This window comes from Sciurus carolinensis, chromosome 7 (genome assembly GCF_902686445.1).
Source record: "Sciurus carolinensis chromosome 7, mSciCar1.2, whole genome shotgun sequence".
Taxonomy (NCBI): Eukaryota; Metazoa; Chordata; class Mammalia; order Rodentia; family Sciuridae; genus Sciurus; species Sciurus carolinensis.
The window spans coordinates 149,912,779-149,929,866 of NC_062219.1; the positions used below are offsets into that span (position 1 = coordinate 149,912,779).

The window sequence follows — 17,088 nt, forward strand, 5'->3', positions numbered from 1 at the left end:
GAGGAGAACCTCTGGAAAGGAGACGTTGCAGGAAGAGATGGAGGTTCTACATAAAGGCCAGGATCCCTCTTAAACCTCTAAAAGGAGACATCTCACAAGAAGAAAGACCTGTCTTCCCACAGAGGGAGATAGCAGATGTGTGTTTATACAGGACTTGGCTCTGTGCAGAGAGTCAGAAGTGCAAAGACTCCCCTGAGGATGAGAGTTTGGGGGCCTAACTTCACATGCCCTGTGAGGCAAAACAAAATCCAAAGCAGGAAATGCAGTTTAGATGAGCCTGGATTGAGAAAACCCATGGATGCCTAGCAGAAGTCCTGAGGCCTTAAATCCAGGTCTCAAAATATTCCCACAGATGAAACACAAAACAGAATAAGTGCACAATCGAAAATCACCAAAGACCCCCAGAAATGAAAGAAGCCCTCACTCAGACCACATGTCCTATGATTCCATTCACATGAAATGTCCAGAATGGGCAAAGTTACATGGGGAGAAAGCAGATTAGCCAGTGTCAGGGCTGGGGTGAGTGGAGGGAGGAGGGAGGTCAATTGCAGGAGGAAATGGGGACGGCTAGAGATGGACTTTCTTTTCAGAGATAAAAATGTTCTCTAAAATTAGGAGGTGACGATGGTTACATAATCTTATGAATATATTGAATATTACTGTGCACTTCTGATGGGTGAATTCTCTGGTGTGGCAATGGAAAAGTCGATAGAATTCAAAATGTCTGGAGATGTTTAATAGCTGTGTACTAATGTCAGTTGGTTTTAGTTTTGACCAATGTACCATGGGAATAGAAGCACTTTCTCTTGAGCTCAAAAGGGTTCAGCAGAAGAAGGATCTTTCCCCAGGGTGTCACCTCGGGGCCCTCTTCAGGACAGGAGCTGCACTGGACACCTCTCCTGTATCTTAAGGTCTTGGGGACTCTGCTCTCAGCTCCTGTCCCTTCTGCCCTTCTCAGTCAATTCACTGACTTATTTAAGTTCATGTCCCTTTTTTTGGCAATCTACAACCTAGCTGTTCTTATACCAATTTTCTTACTCTTTTCTAACTTCTCCAGCGGTTTTGAAGCTAAACAGGGAACCAAATTTAAGACACATGTTACACGTTACTCTAATAATTATTAATGTATGAAGGTTGCCAAGTACACAAGAGGTGGCTTTCCAGTCCTCATAAAAAGTCATAAATAGTCCTATTTCTAAATCATTGTATAACCCACTCCCTTTCTTCAAATTCTCCCTGGATTTCAACTAGCAAAGACTTGCAGCCTAATTCATTATTTGATCATGGTAAAACAGGGCCCCGCCCTACATCTTGATGAAATGACTGTTTTTAGTTTACAGCCTCATTATCTTTCAAACTAAGATAACAAAAGCAGCCGTCAGATAAAGACGTATCTACAACAATCTAAATACGTCACTGGAAAGATTTAAAAAAAAAAAAGTCAACTTAGGTTTTGCAACTGAGTAAACCTAATTATAAAATTAAGTAGACATTACCTCAATAAGGCTAAAGTAGCAAGAAACAACAGGATCTTCCACGTGCCTTTGTGAACTCCATTCAAGGGCCTGTATATTTTTTTTTAAATTACAAAGGAAAACTTTCTTTTGGCTTTTCCCTCTGTAATTTGTATAAAGTGGCTCTCTGAATCAATTCTCTATCAATGTTGACTGGTTTCCCTTTTGTTAAATAGCCTGCAGGTAAGTTCATGCTTACTGTTGGAGATGGTGGTCAGTTAGTGACAGAAAGGCATTCAGATGTCTCTGGAGCTCTGCATACGCAGACAGGAATCGATCCCCAAGAGACAATGTAAGTTAAAAGAGGGGGAAAAGCAAGGGGAGACTCAGACTCTCACATGTCAGAAAGCTGAAAGATTTTGGATGCACGTGGGCATCAGTTTCTTCTGAAAGGATGAAACTGGGGTTGCCGGTGCGAGTGTCCTAAATAAGTAAGTTATTTAAAACAAAGACCCCAAAAAATAATACCAGAAAAAAAAAAAAAGTCTTATCCCAGTGACACTCACAGTTATGTCACTTTATGAAATTGCACAAAATGACTTTCGAGTTTAGCAACTTCCTGTAGGCCTTAGCAACCTGTGCTGGGTACCTTTGCTGATTCATCTGCTTCAGAGCACAGCTACACAATGGTGAATAAGACAGAGTTGAGGGGGGGGAGGGGGGGAACCCACAGTAATTTGTAAATTTTAATTCCTTGTTTGAAAAGAAGAGTTTAGAACAGCCTGAACTTGAACTTTTCAAATGTACCCATGCTCTTTCCAAATTACACTATAACCGGAGCTCTGTGGTGGTGTTTGGGTAAATAAACCTGAGGATGGAATGTTTAGGTGATGTGACGGTTAGGAAATCCCCAGCAATATCGGTCCAGAAATCTTAATTCAACATTCTAAACTGTATGTTTAAGGCTATGGTGAACTTTCAAATCCATACCTCGAATCACCAATACATAAAAGATTAATTTCTTGTAACTTTAAAAAGTTCCAAAGCCCCACTCTTACAAGGAAGTCGGTAAGTGATTCACCAAGTCTACGTTTTTTTGTTTTGTTTTTTTTTTAGGATCACTAAAAAACAAATGGGTTAATGAGTTCATCTCACTGCAGATGGTCACATTTCCTAAGCCCAGGGGGACAGCAGCCTTTTAGTAAAGCACGTTTATAACCAGTATGAACTACTTGAAGTTATTTTCCCACTGATGACTCTCCAGCCTGGTGTTCCTGGCCAAACTACTAGGAACTGCCATCAGTAAGGCTGTGGCAAATCTCCCCTTTATCTTGTTTACTGATAGGGCTGACCTGCTTAAAATAGGAAGTCTCCTTGCACAGCACACAACCACTGTTACCAAATGACAAACGCAGAATCCTCTTTACATATTACTGGTACAAGAGATATTTCCAAGCTTGATCTCTCTGAGTAGGGTCTTTTCCAGAAATTGTTTTTACAATAATTCAGAGGCCATAATAGAACACTTGAGAGTATTGCACAAGTGTGACTTCACTTAGACACCTGAAAAGAATTTCTAAATGCTGGTCACAGGAATTTGAGACCATTGGCCCCAAAAATGCTATTAATATCTGCATCTGTAATTGCCAATGATGAAACTTTCAGCTCCATACAATGGAAATAAAAATGTGTTATAATTAAGCAACCCAAGATTAATATTGAACTATCATCAGTTCAGCCAAGAATTAATTTTTAAATTAGTAATTAGGCCTATTCGATCTGAAATTCAGATACCAAATAACAAATAGGCCCAACTCAGTTGTAAAAGCATTGGCTCCCAATTTTATCTTAATTTAGTTGTTCATTCCAAACCACAAATGTAAACAAAATTCCATTCCAATTCCACAAATATGAATTTAGTCCCTACTTAGTTCTAAGCACACAAAGGGGCCTCGCCTTCACTCTCTTTGGCATTAAATAGAATTTATGGGAAGCAGTAGTTTTGGCCTGAGCTCCTGCACTAGACCTCAACAGACCAGACCACGCCACAAAGGAATCATGGTGCTCGGTGACCTCGAAAATGAGCCCGTTCTCCCCCCAAGAGGAGGCGCCCAGCCCACCTGAGCCCAGCTGATAAGGAGCCCTGTCTTTATTAATCCTACAAGGAAAGTGACTTGGAAACCACCGATCTGCTTCTTGCTCCCTGTTTCTGCTTGCTCTGCCTTTTCTGTCTGCAAAGCCCACCTCATCTGGGTAGCTCAGAAGAGCACCCTGTGTGTAGACAGATGCGGCCCAATTCATGACTCGCCGATGACAGGCAATCAGATCTTTAAACTCAATTGTGGACACTTTTTTCTCTGACAGAGGTCACTGCCCACAGAGTGTCACTCTTTTCTACGGTCTCGCTGCCTCTGCTAAAACGGCTTCTTCCTGGGGTATTCTGACTGTCCCCCTTGGTTCCCTGCCCCCTAAAGTTCCCCTCACCCATCCTCTTCTCCTAAAGCAGCCACTCCAAGAAGTGTGCCCCCAGTACCCTCTGGAGCAGCCGAAGATGCTGAGGTTCCTTGTCCTTGGGCAAGGGTGTGTGCACACATGCCCTGGAGCAGTGAGCCCGTCATAGCACAAGGGTTTACAGCAGTTTAACAAGTGCTCACAGGTTTGTCTCTAGAAGGCACAGGTCCTGATTCATCAATGTATCTCTGTTCTAGCCCAGTCTTTGGCACACAGCGCTCAATAAGTAACAGCTGAAGCCTTTCAGAGTTGGAAAGGGCAGAAAGACCAATAAATAAATATCAGAGATGAAGGTAAGAGCCCAAAAATACAGAGTGGACAGGAAGCTGTGAAGATCAGGAAGAATGGGCTTGATGGGTTAGCACTTCCAAGGGGAAATGGTGCTGTTCATTGACTTTGTATAACATTGGTGTAATGTTTTATAAGCTATGAGAACTGGTTACAAAGTATTAGTCATTCATCATAAATGCTAAAAAAAGTTCACTCATGCAGGCCAGTAATCCCAGTGGCTAGGGAGGCTGAGGAAGGAGGATCGCAAGTTCAAAGCCAGCCTCAGCAACTTTTCAAGGCCCTAAGCTATGCAGCAAGACCCTGTCTCTAAATAAAATATTTTTTTAAAAGGGCTGGGGATGTGGTTCGGTGGTTAAGCACCCCTGGTTTCAATCCCTGGTACCAAAATAACAATGTTCACTGAGGTCAAGAATGCATATTTTCTTTGGAGAAAACCAAATGTACTTGAGATATGGATGTGACTATTTAAAGGATGGCTTCCTCTGTCTTGTTAGGCTAAATTCTCACTCAAATTTGGTCTCCTTTCAAACTATAGGAAGATGCCATATCTGGCTGAATGACCCTCAGCTGTGTGCATCCTGCTCAGATATTAGAATGTGAAAACAAAAGGAAAAGCATAGGACTCCATTTGGCCTTGGGAGCAGGAGGGTCAGGTGACAGGCGGCCAGGAGGTGACCACGGGGCCTCAGGGATGAGCACTCGAGGAGGAACACAGCTCCGGGGCAGGGAGTGCCCAAGCAGCGGCTGCAGGGTACCCCAGGGACAGAAAATATAAAGTCCACTGCAGTGAGAGGGACCGGTACTGGGCCAGGAGCGTGCACTGCGCAGTAATGCAGTGACTAACCAGGAGCCGGGCTCCAGACCAACCTGGGTTCTAGTCCAGCCTCTGCCCTTGCCAGCTGCAGGGCTCCACACAGGCCACGTAAGCCCGGAGGACCGGCTCTTTAATCTGAAATTGAAGGAACGACTTTTAGCGTTGTCTTACCAGTTAGATGAGATGACATGCGCAGAACAGCGGGCTGAGCACAGAGAGCGTGAGCTTTCCACATACGAAGCTGATCCATAGGCCAGATAGGTACACTGAGGCCAAGCTGTGAAGGCTACACTGCTCACAGCAGGGAGGCCAAAGCTCCAGGGTGCCCTGGGGCTCTGCCTAGAACGCCAGGGAGTGTATGGCCACATCACATCCTCTCCTGCCCTCCTTCCCTGTCAATCAGCCCCCAAGTGGGGGGTGTGGCCAGCCCTTTCCAGGGGGGCCGGCCCACCTCCTGGGCCTACCCAGGGACCCCTAGAGTGGAGGCTGCTCATCCTCCTGCTGCGCACAGGCTCCCTGCTGGAGAGCCGAGGGGCTGGACCCAGGGAGGCACCGCTGCCCCGGCCCACCCCTGTGCTCCAGCTGCTTCCCAAAGCCACCTTCCACCCCCATGGCTGCAACCCCTCAGAACCAAGAGGAGCTTTCCACCAGGCTGACCTGCCTGGGGTCAGTCGCTGGAGGCTGGGCCCCAGGTGCCACCTGCCCCTGGACCCTTCCCCTCCCCACCCGCCGGCAGGTCCGCTCCTTCTCCACGGGCACCGCCCACTGCCCTTGACTTCCTCCTCTGGCATGAGTCATCTGGGCCTCCCTCCTCTGCTCCTGACCTCCCTCTGCTCCCGCTTCACCCCTACACCAGCAAAGTCAGAGTCAGCAGGAAAGGTCAGTGCTTCCCCAGACCCCCGGCTGCCTTGGCCATCCCACAAGCCCTCCCTCCCTCCGGCCTCTGCCCGTCAGGAGGCGAGCTAATGCACGCACAGCGGCTCAGTGTGTGTCTCTCTCTCTGTCTCTCTCTCTGGTCTTCCTCTCTGCTGCCAGAATTTCCACCTTCCTGGCGATTTGAGGTTTCCTACACTTCAAATCCCAGATGCACGTGGGTGGCTTCGGCGTCGGGAGGGAGTCTGTCAAACACCCCAGCTCTCAGCGAGCTAGGCTGAACTGACCTTCACCCTGACCCTGGCGTCCACACCCAGCCTTCACGATGGCCCAGAAAGGAGCACCAGAAATCTTGCGCTGGGAATCCTGGCCCCCTGATCTCACTTCCCCCACACCTGCTCCGCCAAGTCCCTCGCCTCCAGACAGCTCCCTTCGCACTGTTATCACTCCCAACGGCTCGTCAGCACCTCTCAACACCCGTGCCTCGCTCTGCAAAGCCTTCTCTGAAAACTCCCAACTGCTTCACCTCTGCTCCTGAAAAGAGATGCTCACACAGGCACATATCTGTGCCTCGAAGACTGAAGGGTTTCAATGGCCTGAACAGACTCAGTCACCCATTAAACTCCCTCTGACCAGCCCCCCCTAAAGACTATGTGGCAGTTCAGGAGGCTGAGGCAGGAGGATCTCAAGTTAAAAGCCAGCCTCTACAACTTGTCAAGGCCCTGAGCAACTCAGTGAGACCCTATCTCTAAATAAAATACAGAAAGGGACTGGGATGTGGCTCAGTGGTTAAGCAACCCTGGGTTCAATTTTCAGTACAAAAAAAAAAAAAAAAAAAAAAGACTTTGCAAGAGACCTCAGAACCCCTGCTTCCCTCTTCGAACCACATTTCAGACCCCTTCACAAAATGAAAATCCTTTCACAACTTAAAAAGTTCAGTGCTTTCCCTTTGACTATAGCAATGGCTCCCAAACTTTAGCTGGCATAAGAATCAGCCAAGAGCCTGATATTCAGGTCAGCAGGTGGAGGCTGGATCTCAAAGACAACCATGGCAGCAACATCTTGGGCACACTAGGGCTCTACCACAGAGCCACATTCCCACCCCTTTTTATTTTTTTATTTTGAAGCAGGGCCTCACTAAGTTGCTGAGGCTGGCCTCAAACTTGAGATCCTCCTGCATCAGCCTCCCAAGTTGCTGGGATTATAGGTGTGCACCTCACACCAGGCTATATTTTTAAAGGGTTGAAAAGAAAATTTCATGACACCTCAAAATTTCATAAAACTCAAATTTCAGCAAAAGTGAGGTTTGATGGGACACAACGGTACGCAATGGCCTACATATTATCTGTGGCTGCCTTCATGCCACCAAAGGCAGAGTCCGGTAGTACCCAGGGCGTATGGTCCGAAGAGACAAAGAGCTTTGTGGTCGGGCCCTTTCTAGGAAGGCTTGCCGACCCCCGGCCTGAGGTGCACATGCTGCCCTCTCCATCGTGTTCCCTGTCCTCACCGCACCAAGCAGTCACCTGCGTGGACTCCGGGCCCCTTGAAGGAAGCGGACAACCTCACGCCTCCGCCTCTCCGTCCACATTGTGCTTTCCACCCAGCACGACCCTCCCCACTTGGCCTCACAAACTCTTATTCATCCCTCAAGACCCATCTCCTGTCCTGCCTCGGTGTGAAGAGCTCACCTCCACCAGCGCGGCCAGGCCTCCACCCCAGGCCTCCGCGCGGCTCGGTTCACTTGGTTCCCAGCCATCTGGACACAGCAGTGGTCCTCTGGCTCCAGAGCAGACCGTCCAGGCTCTGCCTGGGAGCGACACTGGTTGGAATGTGTGTCCCCACCCTGCCCACCTGGGAGCTGTCAAAGGGCGGCAGTACCTCCTCCACGGCGGCCCCGCAGTGCCTGTGACACGCTGTGACTCAACCCTTGTCGTGTGCAGCCTAGACGAATTAATTTCTTCCCACCAGACCAGCAGACGAGGAGGGGGTACTCAGTGGGGACAGCAGACCTGACTCTGCAGAAACCTTACTGTGGCCAGAAAGGAAGGACGTGGGTCTTTCCCTGGCTGATGCTCCGGGCCCGCTGTGTGTGGGCACCACTCTGAGTCGGTGGCCTGGAAAGCCCAGGAGAAGGGCAGGCTGTGGGAGTCAGAATCCCCAGGCGCAGCCCAAGGCGGCATGGAGAACAGCAGGCTGGGTGAGGCTAGGTGGAGGACCTTCCTCCCACAAAGCAACCTACAGTCCACCTTAAAACCGAGCCCCTAGGCTGGAGATGTGGATAGTGGGGAGCAGAGGCTTAACATGCTGGAGGCCCCGGCCTCATCCCCAGCACCTAAAAATAAATACAGCAAGACGCTCTATACTGAAGCTTAATCATTTATAACACTGGCATGTACCGTTACTAATGATAAGCTTTTATTGAGCACCTACTAGTTCCTGAGAATGCAAAAAAGGATAAAAACCCAGACCACATGGATTGTTTAAATGAGTTTGGAATTCAGCACGTGAACCCAGTAAGATCATGATATTATCATAAAACGTTTGCCAAGTGTTAAATGCAAACAGCAAACTCTACAGGAGTTCACTGTGGCCTATGGGCTTCCTCTCTTTATTCCTCCAGGCACCTTCTGTAAACCTCAGAACAGCACCGCCTGTATACTTAAGATAGGTCTCTGGCCTCCTCTAGAATGGGCACCTTAGTCTTCTTTTCTTTTGTTTTAATCCTTCTATTTCTACCACACGGCCAAGTACCTGGTACAAATAGGACTGAATAAATATTTAATTGACCTAATAATGACTGTGGAATGTGAGCTGAGCTTTCAATGAAGGGCAAGACTTAGATAAGAACAGAAATAAGGGTGGGTCTTTCCAAGCATGGCCAAGGGAACCAACGGGGTGACTGAAAACTCTGGGCAGGTAGAGAAAACCAAGGTCACAGGCCCCCCAGGGTAATCAAAACTCACCGCTGTCACCACTGGTCGGGAGGGCCAGGTCTTTAAAGCTGGTCCTCACTCCTCCAGACTAAACTGTAACACCAGCTTACTTAAGCAGTCGTAATGATTTTGCTTTAATCTCAAAATCATTTCTATTTTTCCTTTTTGCTACCTTGCAGGGGTGGGTGAAATCCTGGCTTCAGATTGCACTGATACTTTGTGCACACACAGTTTGGGGGTGCCACAACCACGAGAAGGTCCTCAAAGCTGGAGAACAGTTTCCTTTCCAGCTTTCAAAGTTCCCAGTCCAAGGACAGAACCCTGCACCACACAAAGGAATAACAGCCACATTACAAGATTCCCTCTGGAGGTCAAATTCACCTTTCAAACTTGGAAGGGTCTAGTGAAATGCAGATCATGTCACACTCCACAACCAAAACAAAGCGGAGACCACAGGAGAAGATGATGTTTAAAACTCCATCCCCGTCCCCTGATTCCCCATAAATGGGAAAGAAAAGTCCCTGCCTCATTTATCCAAGGTAAGCGCACTTTGGATCCAATCCAACTGCTGCTGGAGCTCAAGTCTGCACAGGGTCAGGGGCTCAGCTCAAAATGCAGTTTTCAATATGCGTCCACACCACCTATGCTCTGCATCTGAACTGTCTCTAATGAAATTCGGTGACTCTGCATCTTTAGGAGCTTGCTGGCTAGTAAAAGTCCCTGGAAACAAAAACAGACTCGTCCTCAGTAGACACAACACCGTACACAGCATCCTTTAAGGGCACCCAGAAGTTAAACAGACAAGTGGAAGAACCAGATGAAACGGAATAAGGCGCTCTTCACTCACAAACCAGAATGCTCAACGGGTATTTCAGTTTTTGCAGGTAATAAACTACTTGACCCAGGGAGACCCAGAGGCTAAAGACTTCACACAAGTGCCATCAATCAGAAATCAACGCATGGACTACCCAGACACCGAGGAAGCGATTCCAGGTCTTTAAGTGGCACATGGAGAGCTATCTGGGTAACTCAGCGTGTGTTTTATCATTTTTAGCATAGCTTAGGCCAATAAAAGCCACTCTTCCTGGGACAGGAGTACGTGTCTATCAAGGACCGCTTTCTTATCTTCAGGTTGCCCTGCCACGTCTGGCTCCACCTTGCTTGTTCCCATTCTGTGCCCCAGGAGGAGCCCCTGCAGACAAAAGGAGAAAGGGAAGGGCTGAGGTTCACTGCTTCCTGGGAGGGTGAGGGGTGGGGTGCGGGCCTCACTGGCAACGGTAATGCACTTCTTCCCTCTTCCCCAGCGGCTGGAGATGTGGGTAGCTCCACATCCTTTTTTCCTTCCTTTCTCTCCCCTGGGCTGGGGGTGGAACCCAGGGCCTCCTGCATGCTAGGCAAGTGCTCCACCACTGAACTACAGCCCACTCCATCCTCGCTTGGTCCTTTTGACCCTGCCCGCACCAGTCGAAGTGGTTCATCAGAGTCTCTCTAGTTCGACCAACTGAGTTAAACTCCGTTCCTTGTCAACACCCTGATGCCAGGATCTTCCTACCTAGGACACTTTGTATGAAATTTCTCAACCCCAAATGTAGATCTTGTTGCCATCTCCTATTTAACTCATGAAGGCACTGAGACTACGAGAGAGCACAGGGCCAGCCAGAGGCCACAAAGGCAATTTGCTGGAAAAGCAGGAATTTATCCAGGGGGATCTGACATCCAAGTCCTTAAAAGCTTCGAAAGTGTGAAAGAGACAACACGCCAAGCTTCCAAACTCTCAGGCCACAGCTTAGCCTCAAACCACATTATTTACCATCCGGGTTTTCCCTGGGTCTAAAATAAGCTGCCAGGGGCATTGCCCAATGGGTGCTTCTTTCACCAAGAGTCATTCAGTCTGGACATTGTGGGGCATGCCTGTAATCCCAGCAGCTCAGGAGGCTGAGGCAGGAGGATCCCAAATCCAAAGTCAGCCTCAGCAACTTAGTGAGGCCCTAAGCAACCTGGCAAGACCCTGTCTCTAAATAAAATATAAAAAGGTCTAGGGATGTGGCTCAGTGGTTAAGCACCCCTGGGTTCAATCCCTGGTACCAAAAAAAAAAAAGGCATTCAGACTTGACCTTGCTGGAGGTTGATCAGGGTGACTAAGATCTTAGAGATCCCAAGTGTGCCATTTCCATGGCAAACATTTTCCCCTGGGCTCATTCCAGAAATACCTTCATCCCTCTCAATCTTAAATACCTTTACGGCTCCTTTGTTCTTTTTAATAAATTAAAATCAGAAATCCAGGAGACTGGGGATGCAGGTGGATGCAGTTATAAGGCTAATAATAACACCAGACTGGCACTTCCCAGCCAGGACCTGTGTGGTCCTCCATCTGTATCTCTTTTCATACGAAAGGTTCCCGGGAGTCTCTTCTCTAACTGTGCAGAATAGGTTTTAAAAGAAAATGAAATTAAAATAAATTCTGATAGGAGGTGGAGAGGTAAGTACAAAATGAATTCCCCTTAAGGAAATTCAGCAAAGAGTTGTATTTAGTTTCAGAGCCAAGGAATTTGCTATCGGGTCTGCCTCTGCCTGCGTCCCTGGGTCTCCGGCCTCGGCAAGCTGAAGGGAGGCTGAAGGAGCACCAATGCCCTGGCGTCAGGCACCTCCCAAGTTCCTGGTTCTCCGGAGCTTGCAGTGGTCAGATCCTCAGAGAGAGCCAGGGAGAGGGTGGCTCAGTAAACAGTAGCTGAACAGGGCAGGAGGCCAGGGCTCACTTCCTCGTTGCTAAAGGACGAGAGTGGAAAGGGAAGCAGGTATGCGCTTGTTGGAAGGAAAGAAAAAAGAGCACTAGGGAAAGGAAAGGGGGAAACGGCAAAGACTCACTCAGCCCCAAACACAAAGGTGGGGGTGCAGCAGCGCAACTCCAGCGTCCTGCCCAAGTCCAGCTAGAGGCAACACTGAGTTGATACCAAGTCAGAGCTGATCCAGCCCCAGGCCCCACAGGAACAGGAGGATGGTAGCCTCAACCCAGTGGCTGCCCTGTGTAGCTGGAAGGCTAGCTGCAATTCCTGGACAGCGCAGTAACCACCAGGGCTCCTCGTGCACTCAGAAGCCTCCAGCCTCAAGGACACACCCAACGGATTAACAAGGTCCTCAGGAAGCAAAGAATCCTTTTTTCTTACTCCTGCCTTTCTGATGGACAGCACGCGGACTATTGGCCCGGCCTCACTGCTAAACCCGTCTCCCGTTCAAACCCCATGGACTGCCGTCGGTCAATCAGGATCACCTAGATCAAAAACAGTAACGACTCGGCCAGCCTGGCCCGCGCCTGTAACCCCAGCCCCAGGGAGGCTGAAGCAGGAGGATGCCGGAATCAAGGCCAGCCTGGGCAGCTTAGCAGCTTAGCAGCTTAGCTGTGTCTCAAAATAAGAAGAAAAACTTTTTAATTTTTAAAAGGGGTTACAGTGCAGCTCAATGGGGGTAGCGACCCTGGGCCCAATCCCCCAACCGAAAGGAAAAAAAAAAAGTTTAAAAAAAAAAAAAAAACTTGACTACAATGACGGAAGAAGCACTGGATTCATTTTTCCGACTATCTGAGAATTTGGTACAAACCAAAACTTTGAAAAAAAAAGTTCAGTCGAACTTGCCATGCAGGGTGTGCAGGACATTTTTTTAGTACCCTTACAGAAAAAAAAAAAAAAAAAATTAAAACCAACTTAAAGGAAAAAAAAAAAAATCCCACCTGTCCCGCACGGGGCGGGGGACGCGGCGGGCGCGGTTACCTGGTCCAGCGGGATGCCCAGGAGCTCGCTGAGCGGGTGCAGGCAGGTGGAGCCCGTGGTGCGGTAGGGCCGAAGGGACGGCGCCGGCTCTCCTGCCATCCTGCATCTTCGGGAGGCGGCTGCCCCGGCCCCAGCCCGCGCCGCCCCGCTGGACGTCCTCCCGCCGGGGCGCTCGGCTGCCTGGTCGCGGGCACGGAGCGGGAGGCCGGCGGCGCGACCCGGCGCAAACGCTCTGGGCGCAAACTCGGCGCTGGCGCGGCGGCCACCGGCCGGGAGGCCGGGCCCAGAGCGCCGCTTCCCGCTCCCTCCTCTCGCCGCCCATTGGCCCCGCGGCCGCGGCGCCCGGAGGGGGCGGGCGGGAGGCAGCGCGGGGACTCGGCGCGCCCCGCCCGCTGGCGGCCGAGCCCGAGGTGCCGAGACGCGCGGCGCCGCCTCTCGCTGCCCCGGGCCCGCCGACCCTCTCCCGACCCACGGGACGAGGCACCCGGTCGCCCCGGCGGCGCCTCCGAGAGCAGCCCGGCCCCCCGGCTCGCGTTCGCCGCAGTCGCCGCCCCCTTCCCCCGCCGCGCCCGCGGGGTCGCCTGCGCCTTCCTGTCCAGCGGCCGAGGGTCCACGCGCCGGGCCCGAGACGAGCCCCGGTGTGCCGGCCGGCTGCCCAGCCTCCCTGCCTTGCCTGCCGGCAGACCCGGGGCTCCGCGCGCTTCTCCTCACGTCGGTCGCTTTGCCCGGAGGACTGCTCTACCCCTGTCCCGCACCGGGTTTGCTGCTCTGTGATGCGCACGGTGATAAGTGACCCTAGACGAGGCTCCCCTGCCCCTTCCTATCATCTCAGGCTCCCAACCCCTTTGTGTCGTTGTGGATTGGAAAAGTTTTTCAATTTATTGGTAGATTTTGAGAAGCATAAAAACTGAAACTGGGCGTGATGATGTACAACTGCCTGTAGTCCCAGCTACTCCAGAGATTAAGGCCGGGAGATTGCTGGAGCCCAGATTGCTGGCAACGCAGCCAGACCCTGTGTCTAAAAAATAAAGATCCATAAAAATCGTGCAGATCCTTTCCAGGAATTTCTGAACGTTAGCTGGCTAAAGGCTCTCGGGAAGCAGGTACCCTGGAACTATGGATAGGAAGCCAATGAAGACAGGGCCTGTGGCCACTGGGTTCCCCAGGGAAACATCTGGATGCCATCCCTTGGTCAAGGACTAACTGGTGGAGCATCCCACCCAACAGGCAGGCAGGGACTTTGGGGCAGACTTTCTGAATGTGGCCTCCAGCCTCAGATTCATCTGAAGGCCACTGGCACCAACTTCCTCCCCAGGGTAATGGCCTCTCTGCTGCCTTCTCCAGGGCTGGAGAGTTTCATCACCAAGGAGTTGCACCCCATAGTAACTTTCCAGGCCAGAATTTCTACATCCTGTGTCCTCTGCCAGAAGGGGGCGGGGGGGGGAGTTCCTACCACCACTCCCTGACCCACTGGACATTTTAGAGGAGGTCATCAGCAGGCCACAATCCCTGCTTTACTACACAAGAAAACCCACACTGTGCCCACACACACACACACACACACACACACTCATGCAGGCATATACTTGAGGATGACTAGACGAGGCACACTCATTAGACATCCCACAGTCCTGGAAAATGACCAGGCTTAAGCGTTCACCTAATCCTGAGCAAGATAACAGCTTCAGTGAGTCGCCGCAGATGGGAAAGGGCCCGAAAGCAACAGGAAGGGTGGGCTGCACCTGCAGATCCAGCTCCGGAGGAGGCCAGGCCAACAGGAGCATCGCCTGAACACAGGAGTTGGAGGCCAACCTGGGCAACACGGTGAGGCCCTGTCCGAAAAAGAAAGTTAAAAAAAATAATAATGGGGGCAGGGAACCACTTAGACGGGAATAGCCAGAAAACAGAAGCAGGCTAGTTTGTGTTGTTTTTCTGAAGCGAATGCTTCAGGCCATTGGTTGTTTTGTGAGCAAGGCTAGTCTCTTCAGACTTCCGAGAAGAGTCTTCACATAGGCATGTGTTGAAGAAGGAGAAGGAAAAGGAGAAGGAGAAGGAGAAGGAGGAAGGAACAGGAGGGGCAGGGGAGGAAAGGAAAAGTAATAATAGTCCATTTTCACTTGAAAATGCAGTAACTAGCTAGTTACACACACCTGCAATCCCAGCTACTTGGGATTGCAAGTTCAAGGCCAGTCTGTGCAATTGAGCAAGACACTGTCCCAAAAGAAAAAGAAGAAAGAAACTGCTAGGGATGTAATTCAGTGGTAGAGTGCTTGCCCAGCGTGTGTGAGGCCCTGGGTTCCATCTCCAGCACCAACTGTGCTTAGATCTTATTAAAAAAAAAAAAAAAAGTCACAGAACTTACAACTCACTCATCTCAATCGTTTTACTGATACTCTAATACAATTACTGTTCAAAGAACCATTAGGTGACCCAGTACCGAGAGAGTGGGTGGATCCTGCTCACTGCCGATGCACAGGCTGCTCACAGCTGCCTCAAGGCCACATGGCTCTCTCCTGCCTTCTGTGTCTGCTTCCATCCCGGGTCAAGGGGATTCAAACACATAAGTACAGCACGTTAGATACCACTTTTCAAAAGCGGCTGCTTCAGTTTCCAGTGATGACAAACCATGGGGAAGTATAGAAATCTCTCTTTACAGATGAGAAAACAGGTGTAGAGAGCCCAAGGAAGCTGGACGTATTTAGGGAGGTTAAATAAAACGCATGCATCTGATTCTGGAGCCTGGACTTTGGGTCAGTATGTTGCCTCTTCTGAAAGAGGCATTGTGGGTCCAGGACCCTCCCCTTCCTCCCATGCAGGGGCAATGCCCAGTTGGGGGTGAAGCCCAGGCCTGTGATCTCCTACAGTAGTTTGGGGCTTGATATCAAACCCAGCCTTTTAAATCCCCCTATGCAGCCATGCTCAAAATGAATGTTGTTCAGAAGATCCAGCGCACATCCTGTGAGATCTAAAGGCCTGGCACAGAAGACCTAGGAAAGATTCTAGCTTGTTCTGGAAGGCAGCATGATACCTTGGACTACTAAAAACTCACTTGGTCACAGGCAGGTCCAGACCCTACAAATGGCAAAAGTGAATTGAGATCATCCTCCAAGTTTACAAAAGCGATAGATCCTCAAAGAGAAGATGCCCGTGATACGATCAGTGCAGATCACCAAAACCGAATTAAACCTTCTTCAGTGACATAACCCATGTGAAGATAAAATGGCCCTTTTAATAACAGCCTGTGTAATGATACTCTGTGTCCACAGAGCATATTCATTTGTATCATTTTCTTTGATCCTCCCAACAACTGTTAAGAGATCAGAAGGGAAGGTGTTATTATCACCTTAATTATTAGGCCATCATCTCCATTTTATTCATAATCCTGAGTTTCTCGTCCCTTGCAGCTAGCTTATTCAGAAGTAGAGTTCAGATCTGGGTATTCCAGCGTTGTTCTTAATTGTCAGAGATCTTTTTATTATACGAGGAGTCCACCTTCAGGAAAGAAGCAGAAGTGGTTGCCTGCGTGAGATTTTAAACTCCAGGCCTAATGCTGGAAAGCTGATATGCAGAGGCCAAACAGACTCTCGGGATCATCTTTGTCGTATGAGCGGTTTCCTTAGGCATTACCCACAAGGCTCCAGGGAATGCAGACATTGCCGTGGGCCTCTGTTTCTTCCTGCTTTCGCTCACTTGATCAGCATTTGCTTGGAACACATATTGCAACCTGCCTGCCAAGCATGATTTCCAGGCTTGGGACTACAGCTGAACATGGTTTTTATATTTTTACACATTCAGACAATGAAGAAACTAATACAACTGCCCAGCTGCCCCACTTCGCTACTGGCAGAGTTACTGTATTTCCCCCAAGAATACTGTGTCCTTGAGTCATGTGAGATAAATCAAGACAAATCATCTCAGCGAGCGAGCCCAAAGCATCCAGGAGAAGCTGCCGTGAGCAAGGACAACCAGCCGGTGATAATTCTGAAAGAGAGCGGTCATGAGAATGCAGAGCAGAAGTCAGTCACTGCTGACTGGTGCAGAAAAAGCTGCTAGAAAATTCCATGAAGTAGAAATACTTGGAACCGTACTTTAAAATGTGATTTGGGACAACTTCTGAGTGGTCATCACTGGATCCTGGAACACAGAAGAGGGGCAGGTAACAAACATGACAAAACTCAATCTTGGCAGGGGCGGGAGGGCACCAGGGCTTGAACCCAGGGCTCTTTTTTTTTGGGGGGGGGGTGCTGGGTATCAAACCTAGGGCCTTGTGCTTGCAGGGCAAGCACTCTACCAACTGAGCTATCTCCCCAGCCCCTGAACCCAGGGCTCATAACCACTGAACCACGTCCCCAGAGTGGTCTTTTGTTTTGTTTTGCTTTGTTTTGTCTTGTTTTTAAGAGTCAGAGTCTCACTGAGTTGCTCAGCACCTCGCTAAGTTGCTGAGGCTG

At 49.7% G+C, this 17,088-nt stretch overlaps 1 protein-coding gene across 2 annotated transcripts in view; it reads right to left on the reverse strand.

Moving 5' to 3' along the window:
• Positions 1-12,988, reverse strand: part of Mboat1 (membrane bound O-acyltransferase domain containing 1) — an 87,397-nt gene extending 74,409 nt beyond the window's left edge. Inside the window, exon 1 of one of the 2 annotated variants that reach the window (XM_047559629.1) lies at positions 12,641-12,988. In XM_047559629.1, coding sequence (XP_047415585.1) covers positions 12,641-12,739 — 99 coding nt within the window. In that variant the 5' untranslated portion in view covers positions 12,740-12,988. The remainder of the gene's footprint in view (positions 1-12,640) is intronic. The other variant, XM_047559630.1, reaches the window with a different exon arrangement.
• Between the last annotated feature and the right edge of the window lie 4,100 nt (positions 12,989-17,088).